This window comes from Cryptomeria japonica, chromosome 3 (genome assembly GCF_030272615.1).
Source record: "Cryptomeria japonica chromosome 3, Sugi_1.0, whole genome shotgun sequence".
NCBI lineage: Eukaryota > Viridiplantae > Streptophyta > Pinopsida > Cupressales > Cupressaceae > Cryptomeria > Cryptomeria japonica.
The window spans coordinates 431,625,964-431,642,296 of NC_081407.1; the positions used below are offsets into that span (position 1 = coordinate 431,625,964).

The window sequence follows — 16,333 nt, forward strand, 5'->3', positions numbered from 1 at the left end:
CTCAGCCTTCTGTTTCAGGGATGCTTCCGCAGCCCCCTCCCTAGTTTTTCTGATCTGAATATAATCTAGGTTGCATGATCTCCATTTTTGTTGTAAGTCACCTGGAGACGACTTTTCTTTTGGGGGGGATGATGTTAGCCGCATTATTGTATACGGGAATACGACTAGTTAATTAAGTTGTAATTGGGTTTGTTAGTTGGCAGCCGAGCGGTGGTAGTTGCGGTGCGACGGTTGGCACTCGCACCCCCTCGGTATCTTTATATACTTCAGAATGTAACTTGCAACAACAACTATGAATGGAATAATATCTCTTATACTTGTCTGATATCTATGGCATTATTATTCTGCATTACGTGCTTTATGTTTTAAGTTATTCACCTGAGAGGGCAAACATCTTGCACATACAACCTCTTGCGATCAAAATTTTACTGCAAATTTTATTAAAAAAAATCTTTTATCTTTTTATTTTTTATTTTTTTTTATTGGTAAATGTTACTTTTATTAAGATTTTCAAAAATTTACATTGTCCTCAAATTATCAAAATATGATTTGTCAATATCATTATTACAAATACTGTAATAATTACTGCAATAAAACCAAACCCCCATCGCTCACGCAAACTCCACCACCCACTACCCAAACAACCACCCTACCTACTGATAAGCATTTACAAAGCAATACAAAAAACCGAGTCCAGAGGGCGTTCTAGCTTACTTAACAAAATAAAAGCCCAGACCTATATTATTCGACAATGACTATTTCCTTACGTTTACTTCTCGAAGCCATGCCATCTCTTGCTGCCTCCATAGGGCCATCTGTAGCATCATTGTGTTCAAGGGGGAAGCCAATCCACTGTAATGTCCCCTTCTCATTAGTCTTGAGATTTTCACAGGATTGGCCTATCATCCGACCGTCGTAGGCCAAGAGGATTGATTAAGGGGTCGAGTTGCATTGACTTATGGCTTCACATTTCATGTTTATTAGGTTTAATGGTGAAATAAGGAGGTTACACGTATTACGAGGCGTGTGCACTTTGAATTTTTAATATTATTTTATAAAGTGCAATTAAATTAATGTGTAATAAATAATAATAAAGTGTACCTACCCTTATGAAGAGATCTTCTAGAAGAAATGATATGATTGGATGAGAAAGAAATAAATGGGGGAAGGTAACTCATTGTTCATCATCAGTTGTTGAGTATCATTTCTTGTGTTGTCTTGTGGAGCGGGAAGGTTGTCTGCAAATAATCATTTGGGAACGGAAACTCCCAATGGTTGGCATAACTATTGCTGTTGGTCATGGTGGATTCAAAGACGATTTTCAGATTGGCCATTTAGACATTCATTGTATATCGAAATTGCTCAAGGAAGGATAGCCGAACCTATTGAGAAGAATATTGGAGGAAAATTACATGCTGGTTGCTCATATTCAAAGTCTGAAGTGAAGACCGATCTGCATACTCCTAACCCCGATTTTGCTTATCACACATCTTTGAAGCATCGAAATCTTAATTGGAGGTTAGCGATTTTGTTAGAAGATGAGGGCGACTCATTTGGTGACCAATTGGAGGTGATTCGTGGAAGTATTGGCCTCTAATCAATTAAAAATCAGAATCGAACGAGACTGCCATTGTCCATCGATTTTGACTCCTAGCTTGTGGATTTGTCTTCCAAAATCTACAATGAGAGTGTCAATACATTCCAGTAATTAAGGCGATCTTTTTTGGTGGAGATTTGAGTGATATCGGCCGCCATTCATTGTGATCGCAGACTTTACATTGCAGCAGCAGGGTTGATGTTGGAAGAGGTCCGATTTGGCATATTGAAGAGTCTTTGACATAGGATATTGCTTACTTCTTCAACGCGCCCTTACCAGGTTCATTACAAATTTTTTTATTGTAATTTTCAGTGTGTCTGCATGAGTATAGTTGCAGTCTTTGTGTACTCAAAAGTCTGAAAATTATACATTGTTGATAGTCCATGTAATTCTTCTTTAGCTGCCTATATCATATTCTTAAGGCTGTCAATGTAATGTAATGTTTGTCCATCATATGAAATAAAGAAGGGAGTTTGGGATTGCATCTAATTATACCATCTTTCTGAGGACGTAACACAAGTGTTTGACAAAATGCCAGTCTGTTGTTAGCTTTTGCTTTTGAGTCTTGTTTAACTTATTTCCATATAAGTCAGTTGCATATACATCTCTTGTTAATTTTCAGTCAAAGGGATCAATTGGGAGTTGTTCATTTTTGAGATATCCATGTGTGTTAGCCAACATCACAATTTGAAAACATTATCAGCATAATGCATAAACCTTTGAACTGCATAACACACTACTTGGACAGAAAATATCTCTTGTTTACAATCTTCAATAGGACAGGGGATATTTCATCCACAGAGTTTGCCTTCACTTTCTCTTCTTCGAACCACGCAAGCAACCCCTTTTCCGTCTTGATGATGATGCCAACACCAACCAAGATGTCCGCATTTCAAAGAGACCCCATTTCTCCAACTCCCGCCTAACATCTTGCTTCTCCCGAGCCTCCAAATACTCCTTAATGCCATGCATCCCAATTTGACTAGAGGCCTTATGGACCTCTTTATTACAATTTGTACTCCATATGAGATATGGGCGCAGAGGAGGGCGAACTTCGCTAACATGAAGCCACGGACCATCTAGGTAGATGAAACCCTTCCTGTCTCTTGTCATCCTCATGAAACTTTCAAGTACCCCACACCATTCATCTAGAATGCAGCCGCTAACCACCCATCTCACATTTTCTTTACTCTCCAGCTTGAAACACCAAGGCACAAACATGGATGCTACATCGGCATTGGTTCGATATTTGAATTGAGCCCTCAAGTATTCGTCACCGAGAACAATCTTGACTCTGTTTAAGAAATCCTTATCATTGAACCTGAATACATTTGTCAACCTCTCATCAGAGATTTGACCCCAAAATGCCACCATGGGTTTCGCCGCTTGCAGAGAGAAATTCAATTTCATACTGCCTGTGACAAAAGCACTTTACAAAATAGTTTCTCGATACCCGCAGCTAAGGAAAGATGGGAGTTAGCACTCTCTCCTTCTTCAACTCTACCCTAAATCACCATCTTAATTCATACATCGAATCAACCATAGCAAACACTCTAGAAAAGCTAAGCCATAAATGCACTTAGCCTTTCGAAAAACCAATAGTGAAGACTACCATTAAATGAGCCTTAATATAGCTCAAAGTTGGTATGGTACAAAGAATATGCATCGCCACCTTGTCCAATTGAAGAAAGACTTTCCTATCAAACATAAAACCAAGAGATTTGAAAAGGATCCCCATCACTCTACACAAGTTTAGAAATATTTCGCCGTTTCTCTACTAGCAAGCAATAAATGATCTCGAGGAGCACTCTTGTTACAATTTGCACACCGATATAAGCTCCACACTACCTTCACCACCTACCGCTAAAGCCGACCCACCAAACAAAAACTTCAAATCAATCAAAAGTATTACCATTGGGAGGGAAAAAATCGAGTCGGAGATCGCCAACCTCTAAATCAAAAGCTTGATTGGTGTATGAGTCAGCATTCTTATTTCTCTCTCTTAAAACATGAGACACTTTAAAATTTTGAAAGGTTGTAAGGAGATTTTTGATGCATTGTATCTCTATCTATTTTCCAATTCCGGGCTTCACCTTTGATGATAGCATGTGTGATAATCTGTGAATCACCTTCCAGATGTAATCTCTCCACACCTAGCCTCCCAGCCAATTGAACTGCTAAAAGAGCTTCTTTAACTTCGGCCTCATTGTCGGATCTCAAGTTGCTGCTTGCATTTAGCCAACACTATACCATTACTATCCTTAGCAACACATCCTGTGCTAAACGGTCCAGGGTTGCCACGAGCCGCACCATCAAAATTGATTTAATCCATCCCTTGTCCAAGGGATGCCAATTTAGACTCTTCTCCAACTATTGAAAAGATTTAACACTTTGAAACCCATTAACGGGTAAAAAAAAATTATCTTTTAATTTTTATTTATGTTTTAATTGTCATTTAAATTTTGAAATTTTGTATCGCTTAACTCTCTAATTTTGTCTTGATAGGTTGATAGTTCATCTTCATCTTAGATTAATTGGAGCACATACTCCTTCATCCATTCAATAAAGCACAATAGACTACACTCAAAAAAAGTGCAGGACTTGGTGTTTGTGTATCCAAACTTGCAGCTCCTTACACACAAAGAAAGTGCCTACAAAGAAGGAGAGACAAAGAAGTGAGATATCAAGCCAGAGTGTATTGATTTGGATGCTTCCACTTCCCACTTTCCTGCACTTCAAGTTGATGATGACTATGAGCCAGCTAGCGAGCATGAAAGTGCTAATGCCAATGTCACTGCTAGTGTCAATGGCACAATTTGTGGTTCTTCTAATAATGATGGCTGATTGCTGATACTTGACATTATTCATTTTGAAATTTAGTATATATCATGGCAATGGAGTATTTGACTATTAAATTGGTGGTGTATTTTTCTATGTTATTTGACTATTAGTATGGTGGTATATTTTGAACTTAATTACTGCTGCAATGTGAATATATTTCTAATTTTTAATCTTTTTGTACTGATGAACCTAACCCCAAAATTTTTTTTGCCTAAACCCATAAAACGAACCAATGAACCTAAACCAATAACGTAGATAAATACATACTGTAAAGTGGAAAATTGAACCCTAGTGATTCCCCACCTAGGAGAGAGAAAGGAAATCACTAGGATGATTTTCACTTGAGAGATACTTTACATTCAAAAGAGGGGTTGAATTCACTAGATCCAAACCCCAGTGAATAAGAATCTGAATACTAAGTGAATTGCAGGGGTACAATGCAATTTACCCTCTTTTGTAAGTAGAAGAGTTGACTTGTTGACTATGCAGAAAATGAAGACAAAATGGGTGAAATAAGGAGTTACTGATTTGGGATCGCGTTGTAACTTCGGATCTAAGGTATTTAGACTAATACGGATCTGCCCTGCAAATTTGGAGAAAAGTTGTCGGGACCGGGTTGAAGTTGCACCTAGTCCTCCGAAAAATCCGCGAGTTGAAAAGGGTTTTTTCGTCTCTAAAAATGAAGCTTAAATCTGCAATTACAGTTGCGCACCTGCAACCTACACACATAAAAGAAGGGAAGAAGAGTTGTGGATAGGGGTTTGCCTTAGTCAAACCCCGGTTGACGAATCAACCTCGAAAGAAAGTAATTGCAAATACTTAAATGTAAATATGGAAATGTATACCTTGTAGATTTGCAATTTGTTGATGATGGTTGCTTTGCTTCTTGAATCTAATCACAAGTGTTGCATAAAATGGCATGTAACATGACAAAACCCTAACACACACACATGCTTGCAAATGAATATTGTAATGTTGCTCCCATGGATGAATAAAGAAGACACATGAAGAAGACGACATGATGAATGCTTGAAGACTTGAATTCTTGATGACAATAATGGAGACCTTCCACTTGTTTTCCCAATTTTTGCTTATCTTCGCTTATCTAATTTTTGCTTATGCAAATGAGAGGACTAGATCCCCTTTTATACTTGCCTAGGAGGATTAATTTTTATCTCACCAAAGGGCGACATAGGGGAAATAAAATCCCGAAGAACAAATTGGGGTCAAGGGTCAGATGGACCCATTTTAGGGCCACCCAAAGAGGGAGGACAAGGGCGCCACGCCCCTGTTGTGCCCTATTTTGGGGACAGGACAAGGTCACAAGGTCACACAAGGGCTGAAATGGGAGGAGATTTGGAAGAATGATGCAGAAAGGGGTCCCAATTGAGTAGGGAGATGCAGTCGCCAAGGTGAGGGCCTAAAACGTGGTCAAAATTGCAAGGGTCGCAATTTTATGACGCTACATTAAGCCCCCACTTTAGCGGGAGTATGGCTTACACCAATACTATCGGTAAAGTAGAAGAAAGAGAGATAAAGATGAGAGATGCGGAGCAAGATCACAAGGAGTATAAGACGTCACTAATCTCGAGGAACCAAGCCCCCAATCTTAGGATCTTAACTCACTCAATCATATGCAACTGCACATAAAAAGGCATGCAACAAAAGCTAATATCTTAAGACCTCAATTCAACTAGCCTAAGAGACCTTGATATGAAAAATGTCTCAATCAACTAATATCATTCTTGAAACATAAAATGCCATCTCATGAACATATATAATTATATAAAAGAGCAAAGTTGACATCATCCATGAACCATCAATAGTAAAGCTATGCATTCATGAGAGGAAGAAGAGAGAGAACATGAATACACACTTTGGTGATCCATCAGAATAAAGGCGAACAAGAGGAACCATGGACATCTTGCCCCTAGAACTAGGTGATCCATGGAGAGAAAAAGGACATGGAAAAGTAGCCCCTCGATTCTGTCTAGGTGATCCATGTAAGGGAGGAGAGTGAGAACACCGTTAGTTCCACTCAACCTCGTGCGCATGTGTGCAAGTGAGGTTTGAAGCACCTCATAGGAGTCTATGCCCGAGTATGCTACAACCTGTATAAGATGTATAGTAAAAATGTCAAGAAAGTGGCAACATCTCACTCTAAGAGGCTGCCCTGTGGTTCCGAGAATGACCCACTATATAAGAAAAAAGTGGGGACATCTCGCTCTAAGAGGTTGCCCTCTGGTTCCGAGAATGACCCACTGCATAAGAGAAAAGTGGCGACATCCCGCTCTAAGAGGCTGCCCTCTGGTTCTGAGAAGGACCCACTATATAAGAGATACAATGCGCAAGAGAAATACAAAAGGAGCAGTGTGGGTGCCCCCCCCTTAAGATGTCAACATAGTTTAATGTTGATATCTTAAGGAAAGTAGAACAAGGATACCTACCTTCAACACAAAGAAGATATCCATTATGCAACAATGTCATAGATCCAAGCAAGAGAGGGAATACTCGTCGAGCAAGGATAAGATAATTGAAAAGAGATATCTTGTTGTAAGTGTAAAGGAGATCCTTGGAGGAGAAGAGATCTTTGTTCAAAAGACATCTACCCCCCAAGAGGAGTTGTCTTAGACAAATATAACATCTTCTAGAATAAAGCAAAGAAGAGGGCAAGAATTCAATCCTTCCTCCTATTGCAAAGTGAAAGGGATTCTTGATGAAGGATGACTCACTTTTATCCCAATGGGGATGGGTGAATTTATTATAGATGTATATTACCAAGTGTGAAAGAGATTGTAGTCAAGGACTTACACCTCTTGTATAAGAGAGAACCCTTGGGTGAACAACAAAAATTCCACACAAGGAATGACATCAAGTAATAAAACTCACACCATCCACAACATAGGAAAGAGTGGATCCTTAGAGAAAGAGAAAGGGAGAGAGATCATTGCCGCCCAAGTGTAGGACAATGAGAAGAATTACACAACTTCTACAGAGAGATTACTCATAAAAGACATACCATTTCAAGCAAGGAATACATCCTATCCAAGGAACAGACATGCGCTCGCATGAAGGAAACTCCATGCAAGAAAGGACATCAAGTTTATGAATAATGTACTCTATAAAGAAAAAAGTGAAACCTTAGAAAGAGGAAAGGGAATATTCTTGCCCCCCAAGCATAGAGGCAAGAATAAATAGACTATTATGTTGCTCACTAAGTATGACCGTGTATGATATCCCTTCTTGTATGAGCCTTCCTTTGAGCTACTCCCATATGGTTTCTTAAATAATGATTTATATGTTGGTGCTAGTTGTGGCTCTTGGTATAAATTCTGTTCATTTGCATGAACATTTATCTTTCCCATGTGCTTCATGCTTATTTGTAGGCGATTCAGGAAAGAAAATTATACATACTTTATGAATGACAAAGTTGCTTTCAAATCTTTTGGTAAATTTTAGTATTTTTCAAACCATCTATTGATGATCTCATCAATTCCTTGAAGTGTAAAAAAGAAATTTCTTCAAAGCTTTGTAGGGAGAGTTTCATAAGCATTGCAACTAGTTTGAAGCTCTATATTGAAACTATGAACAATATCTAGCATCCCCATGATTCACATGTTGGCAAGAAAATCAATTCTAATACCACTATAGTATCCTTAATGGATATTAATGCAAATATTACTTAAGCTATGGGACGTTATTTAAAACCAATTGCAAACCTCATATTTGAGATAGATATTTTAAGCGTTTTAATATTTTAATTTAATTTGAAAACCCATAATTCATCCTTTAATTCATGCAATAACCCTAACCCTATTACAACCTGTTGGTGTTTGTTTTATCATCTACCAAACATTAGAAATTGATCGCACCTGAAATTGTACCACCATGAATGAGAAGGAACCCACAATAGGTAGGCTAATGATGTCACATAGTGAGGACCAACATAATAGGAACTTGAATGTTATTTTAAATGATCATGATGAATATGCCATGCATTGTCAGATGTTATTTTTAACATGCCTAAATCAATGTAATGTAGTATTTGTGTTTTCAAAGCTTGACACCAATTAGTAGAATGGCCATGGGTTTGATGATCTTTACAAAAAGAAGAATTTTGAGAATGTTGTTTATGTTTTCTTCTTCGTTTAGGACAAAGAGGAGATATTAAGTTGAATTTTAGAAGATTGGTCAACTCAAAATTAGAATGAGAAGGTGTGGATTTACAAGACAATGGAGAAGAAGATGTTAACAAAGGAAAGTGTGATTTCTCATGACTTTCAAGACTTTGTTGCACACATCTTAGAACTCGTCCATTGTATTTGCTCCTATCAAGACGTGTTAGAAGAAGTGGAAATTGGTTTAGAAGCTTGGATAAAAGACACAAAAGGCTTCGTGGAGGCTTCAACCATAGATTGAGGGGTCTTGTATCCATTGGAGGAGTGTGTAAAGTCTCTTGTACCCCAATTCTTTTTTTTAGAAGCATCATTGATAGGAGATGGTGTTGCTGAAGGAATCATAGTACTAAAGGGGGGAATATATCCCACTTCATCATAAGTGAAATTATAAGGACTAGAATCAGCCTTTATTGAGCGAAGTTCATTGTTATATATGAATTTGATTGTGCAACGAAGGGTAGAAGGGAGTGTTCATAGCATGAATCCACGGTCTACCTAGAAGGAGGTTATAATTAAGATAATTCGGCATGACATGAATAGGAGTAGGCAAAGTCATAGGCCCTACTTTAATAGGTAATATGACTATACCAAGTGACTCTCTAGGAACATTATCAAAGCCACGCACACCAAGGTGATCGGGTTGAATAGAAGAATAATCCCAATTTATCTTATCTAATAAGTCAACACAACAAATGTTAAGAGCTAGCCCATTATCAATTAAAGTACCTCTTATCTTTTGTTCAGAAATGAAAGAAGTAATCATAAGGGGATCATTTCTATTTTTAACCCCTATTGAAGGCAATTCATCTTGTGAGAATGTGATATCATTTGATTTAGAAGAAGGATGAGGAACCAGCCTTTGTAAGGCTTCTTGGATCAACTTATGATATGAAGGTGAAGTTTGAATTAAATCCCAAAGGGAAATCTTAGCTAAGATATCATGAAGCTTTTTCACAAGATTAGGTTCCCTAGCAACATGTTTCGTAGAATGAGGAGGGGAAGGAAGAGGGGTAAAAAGAATATTGGGATCTTTCTTTTTTACGCCAGCATTAAATGAGTGATGTAGTTCAAAAACATATTTTTCCTCTAGTTCCCTTTCCATATTAGTTCTTTCACATATGTATTTTGCAGCTTGTAGGATATTAGGAGGTTTTTAGGTCTAGGCTTCTCATGATTAGAAGCATGAATGGTATTGACTTGACTAGGTTCTTTTTTCTCTAAGGATACATCTTGAGAAAGAAGAGAATCAAGGAAATTGCTAATAATTTCATCTTCTTGCTCTAAGACATCTTTGTGATTAGGAAAGGGACTATCATATGTAATGAATGCTTCATCTCTAGGGGGAAGATCATGAAAAGAAGGTATGGTATCACTAGCATAAGTAACCATAATATCATCCTCTTGCACCAAATAATCCTTATGAGGGAAGTACTTTTTAGGAGAAGGAACACAGTTCTCCAAAGATTCATCTTTAGGAACGAGATCTTTGAAAGAAGTGTCCATATTCCCCTTTTTCACCAATGTGCCCTCATTAATGAGATCAATTTTGGGAGAGGGTAAATCATAGCTATTAATGAAAGGGAGAACTAAATTATCATCATATGCATGAAAGGGAACATCATGAACATCTTTGATGTAACTTGAAATTGAATTAGAAAAATAAGATAAGAACTCCATATTCATTTATGATCAAACAAGAAACTCATATGTAATTTAACCATAATAACGTTCACCACATACATGCATAGAAAATTGAATAAAGGAGGGAAAATGGAATTTGAATTGCAAATTTGAAATTTGAATTTGAAACTGTGAAATTTGAATTTGAAATTTCAAACGTGCAAAATTCTAGGAAAAATGATTACTCGATTTAACAAACAAATTGATTGAAAGAATAAAGAGCAATAATGCAACCTCCTAGGAAATTGAAATTTAAAATTAGGATTATGTAAAAATAACCTCTTAATTTAAAATTTAAAATTATCCAGAAGAGATTGAATTTATAAAATTAGGGCCTTGTGGAAATAACCTCTTAATTTTAAAATTTGAAATTGAAGGAATTAATTTAAATTTAAAAATTAGGGCTCTATTATTTAACCTCTTAATTTTAAAATAAATTTGGAAATGAAAGAATTAAATTTAAATTTAAAAATTAGAGTTTGTTTGATTAAGCACTTAATTTTAAAATTTAAATTGGAAATTGTAATGGTAAAATTTGAGAATTAATTTGAATTTTAAAATTAGGGCTATCTTGATTAACCACTTAATTTTAAAATTGGAAATTAAAATTGTCCACAAGAAAATTAAATTTAAAATTAGGGTCTTGTAGAAAGGACCACTTAATTTAAAAACTAAATTTGAAATAGATCTAACATTGAAATAATAAATGCAAAATTGGAGAATGCACAAGATTAATTTAAATTTAAAAATTAGGGTCTTATTAATTAACCAATTAATTTGAAATTTTAAATTTGAAAATATATCTAAAATTAGAATTTGGAAATTGATAAATTGGAAAATTCACAAAATTAATTTAAATTTAAAAATTAGGGTCTTTTTAATTAACCTCTTAATTTGAAAATTTAAATTTGAAAATATATCTAAGATTGGAATTTGGAAATTGAAAAATTGGGAAATGCACAAAATTAATTTAAATTTAAAAATTAGGGTCATTTTAATTAACCACTTGATTTTAAAATTTAAATTGGAAATTTAAATTTGATCAAAGATTGCAATTTTGAATTTGAACTGAAATTAGAAACCAAATTTGAAGAGGGAAATTCAAAATTTACACAATCCACAAACTCAATTTTTAAAATTGTAAAAATTAGGATTTTTGAAGTTAACCACTTAATTTTAGAAATTAATTGTGAAATTTGTCTTGTAGATGAAATTTTGAATTATGAAATTGAAAAAGTGCTCAGATCTGAAATATTTGATCCAAATTAAACAATTGACAAGCTCAATTTTGAAATTAAAAATTAGGGTTTTTATAAAATTAACCTCTAAATTTTAAAATTTGCAAGAAAATCAAACTTGTAAATGAAAATTTGAATTTAAATTGCGTACAATCAAATTTCAAAACAAAAATCAAAATTAATGGTGTAAGACATCGGGTTCACCAAAATGTAAAGTGGAAAATTGAACCCTAGTGATTCCCCACCTAGGAGAGAGAAAGGAAATCACTAGGATGATTTTCACTTGGGAGATACTTTACATTCAAAAGAGGGGTTGAATTCACTAGATAAAAACCCTAAAGTGAATAAGGATCTGAATACTAAGTGAATTGCAGGGGTGCAATGCAATTTACCCTCTTTTGTAAATAGAAGAGTTGACTTGTTGACTATGCATAAAATGAAGACAAAATAGGTGAAATAAGGAGCTACCGATTTGGGATCGTGCTGTAACTTCAGATCTAAAGTATTTAGACTGATACAGATCTACCCTACGAATTTGGAGAAAAGTCGTTGGGATTGGATTGAAGTTGCACCTGGTCCTCCGAAAAAATCCGCAAGTTGAAAAGGGTTTTTCCGTCTCTGAAAATGAAGCTTAAATCTGCAATTATAGTTGTGCACCTACAAGCTACGCACAAAAAAGAAGGGAAGAAGGGTTGTAGATAGGGGTTTGCCTTAGTCAAACCCCGGTTGAGGAATCAATCTTGAAAGAAAGTAATTGCAAATGCTTAAATGTAACTAATGGAAATGTATACCTTGTAGATCTGCAATTTGTTGATGATGGTTGCTTTGCTTCTTGAATGTAATCACAAGTGTTGCATGAAATGGCATGTAACATGACAAAATCCTAACACGCACACATGCTTGCAAATGAATGTTGTAATGTTGCTCCCATGGATGAATGAAGAAGACACATGAAGAAGAAGAAGAAGACTTGATGAATGCTTGAAGACTTGAATTCTTGATGACGATAATGGAGACCTTCCGCTTGTTTTCCCAATTTTTGTTTATCTAATTTCTGCTTATGGAAATGAGAGGAATAGATCCCCTTTTATACTTGCCTAGGAGGATTAATTTTCATCTCACCGAAGGCCGACATAGGGGAAATAAAAACCCGAAGAACAAATTGGGGTCAAGGGTCAAATGGACCCATTTTAGGGCCACCCAACGAGGGAGGACAGGGGTGTCATGCCCCTGTCCAAGGGGGACAAGGGCGCCACACCCCTATCGTGCCCTATTTTGGGGCCTGGACAGTGTCACAAGGTGACACAAGGACTGAAATGGGAGGAGATTTGGAAGAATGATGCAGAAAGGGGTCCCAATTGAGTAGGGAGATGCAGTCACCAAAGTGGGGGCCTAAAATGCAGTCAAAATTGCAAGGGTCACAATTTTATGACGCTACACATACAAAGACTAAGAATGATTTTCAAAGATAGGCAATTTAGATAGATTTTGTTCAAATCCAGCTGGATGCAATTTTTTTGGACTGGCTGGATTTGTTTGATTTGGTCTTTACTTCTCAATTTGTATAGAAATTATGCCTTTTTTCAAAAATCTCAGATTTCCAAATATATTGACCTCTAGAATGAATCAAATTTTTCCAACTTGGGAATTATGATGATGTTTCATCCAAGGCATGTTAAAAAAGGATTGAAAAAAATTAACAATGGAAACACATTTTTCTTGTAGTAAAAAGAAAGAATCTTATCCTCTTGTATTGGAGATTAACTTCCTACAATTTAAGAAATTCTTCATATGATCATCATGCAAAACAAACTTCAATGAATGCATTATACTTTCTTTAGAAGAGAGATTTTTAATGTCCTTGTTACTCAAGTTCTTTTATATTTTCAGTTCAGAGAGATGAATTCTTTGAGTTTTACCATAACACTAAGTTTGAAATAACCAATTTGAAGATAATGAATACCTGGAATTTCTTTCTATAAACATCCACTGAAACTGCATGCGCCAAAATTTGATGATGTGCAGCCAGATATGGTTCTGTGGATGAATCACCAGTGGGGCTCATTGATCGATCAGAACATCTCCCAGGAGCAAATACACCAGTAGAATAACCATTAACTGCTGTCTGCAAAGGCTCATTGAATGTGATCCAATGCTTTACTCGATCTCCAAACGCACTAAAGCAAGTCTCTGCATAGTTTTTAAAGTAGTTTCTGGAAATAAAAAAATGCAAAAACTCAATAAGGTAAAATAGAGCATCAAGGGTCGAAATTTCAAGAATAATTGGCAAATAGATTTTATCTATAGCCACTGTGAACTGAATTTTGACAGCCCAGAGAAATTTCCAGTATAAATTAATAGCAGATAATAAAGTGATTTGCAGGAAAAAAAATAATTTGAGTACGATGAAGAATTTGCCTCTTAGTATGTCTATCATCTATGTTCGCCAATTCTATGTCTTCCTCAAAACCAAAGCATAGATACTAATGTGTATGAATATATGCAGACAAGTATTGATTTTGCTCTCTGACTATATAATTGAAAAATTAAAACACAGCTTAATACACATTTTTGTCTAAAATTTACAACTATAGAAAATGCAAGGTCTTACACAATTTCTGGATTAAGCCATCCACCTATTGATTCATGAAGCTTTTGAGGAAGATCCCAATGGTAAAGTGTTACAGAAGGTTGGATACCTGAAAATTAGAGCTAAATATAAAGATAATAATAACATTAGCATGCAGCATTTAACAGCATTGGTATCAGAAAAAATAGATACCTCTTTCTATGAGAGCATCAATAAGATTATTGTAATATGCTATCCCTTCTTGGTTCACTTCGGCTCCAAATCCATCTGTCAATATGAGGTAACAAACTATAAGGGCAAAAAGTTCATAAATGACAAAGTGTACAAATAAAAAATAGCAGTTGTCTAATTATAATTTGGACATTGAATCCAATAAACATATTTGTATAGGAATCAGTATCAGATGTTTTGCTGGTTCAGACTGCTAAATTTGATTCCCAATTGAGACCTTCAAAAAAGAAAATTTCAAAAGTGACCAAGAATTTTATTTCTCATGCATCTCAATGGCAATAACCATAAGTTTTCATTTCAACATCCAATAACCACACATCAGAAAAAAATTAAGGTTTGTTAAACCTAATTAAACAAAAAACTACTCAACAAATGAATCACACATGAGCATAACATGTTATTAGTTACATTCAGTCATAACTTTATCTTTCTTTGTTTACTTGCTTGGAAACAAAGCCCATCATATAATTTCATAAACTACACACTTACGAACATGATTTGCTCTAAAGAACCACAAAAGTGGAGCAAGCATGGACAAGACAAAACTGGCCTTTTATAAGCAACTCTATGGTAGAAATAGTATGCATGGATGAAAGAATTCCTGCCAATTGTATGCACATTCAATTCCAGAAAATGAAATAATCAAGAAAAATGTGTGAGCATGTCCAAGTCTACCAGCCGCAAGTGGACAAACGAAATCAAGTATATAAATTAAATTAAAAATATTCCACCAATTTTTGTAAGTTTGACATGTGGACTCATGCCTTTACACCATGAGCAAGGGCCTAAATGTCCCTTGACCCAGTTATTACCAAACCGCCTCTAGATATGAAGCCATTATGATCACCAGTGAGGAGCACCATCTTTCTAAAAGTACAGATTATGGTGATATGGGCTTCATACAAAAGCTGCACACAATTTTGTAAACAAGAAATCACAAATAATGAATACCAGTGAGCAGTGAGAATTAATTTCAAAAATGAAGAGAAAAGCTTGGGTGATATTTATTTGAAATGACTGGATCCAACTTTGATAGGGGTATCCACAAATTTTTTATCCAAAAAACTGTCTGTACATGGAGATATCATGATCTCTAAAACTTTCATCATGGAAATATGAATGTCTAGAAAGAAATTGCCTCCATGGAATACTTTTCTCAAACATAATGGATACAAAGAATGAAGAAAATACATAGCAAAAGACAGGAAAGCATTGGGCCTGAGAATAATTTTTGAGGCAGACACAATTCACTAGTTCTTTGTAATTTCCTGTTAATTCAACACAGCTAATTCTATAGGGTCGTGTAAAGGCTAGCTTTGTGATTGGTTCTAATTTTAAAATTCGATTTTGAATTGCGAGGTTCGAGGCTCAAGCACACACCACACATTTCATACATTGGTCCAAGCTAATACCCTAACTACTAGGAACACTCAAAGTTCTCTCACCTCTGTTTGCAATCTCTAGTGGGTGGATACACATCACTCGTTACTAACAATATCACCTTAGCAATCCAGCAAACAAATTAGGTGGTTGTCAAATCCGCTTGATGAATTCATCAACCAGAAATCTGTGTCCATTACTTATTTAAAAGTCTCAGATGCCAAAGTGATTTCCAAGGATTTAAACTCTGGACCCTCAACTCTTACATCAACTTTCCTCCAATTTTGTTTCATCATGTTTGCACCATGGTCTTCATCTTCTGAAGGGTGAATGTGAGGGCTTACTCGTTTTTGTTTGCCTTCTTGGTAACAAAAATCCTTTAGTTGATATATAACTAAATTGGAACATTTCAATTTACAACAAGCTGGCCTGCATCCAACGATGTTATGATTCTTAGACTGGGGAAAATAAATGCAAAAGAGAAGGGTTTAGGGATCCTAAGTACAGTGATGGTAACAGCTGGTGCTAAGGATAGACAGATTTCCATAAACTAACCCCTACTTCGCCAGAGATATACTCACTTCACAAGGATAGTGCA

General features: G+C 35.8%; 1 protein-coding gene across 1 annotated transcript in view; it reads right to left on the reverse strand.

Annotated features, from left to right (window-relative positions):
- Window positions 1-16,333, reverse strand: part of LOC131070411 (beta-glucosidase 42) — a 260,228-nt gene that overhangs the window by 150,174 nt on the left and 93,721 nt on the right. Inside the window, exons 5-7 of the mRNA XM_058005922.2 lie at window positions 14,317-14,391; window positions 14,146-14,233; window positions 13,498-13,747 (exon numbers count right to left, since the gene is read on the reverse strand). Coding sequence (XP_057861905.1) covers window positions 13,498-13,747; window positions 14,146-14,233; window positions 14,317-14,391 — 413 coding nt within the window. The remainder of the gene's footprint in view (window positions 1-13,497; window positions 13,748-14,145; window positions 14,234-14,316; window positions 14,392-16,333) is intronic.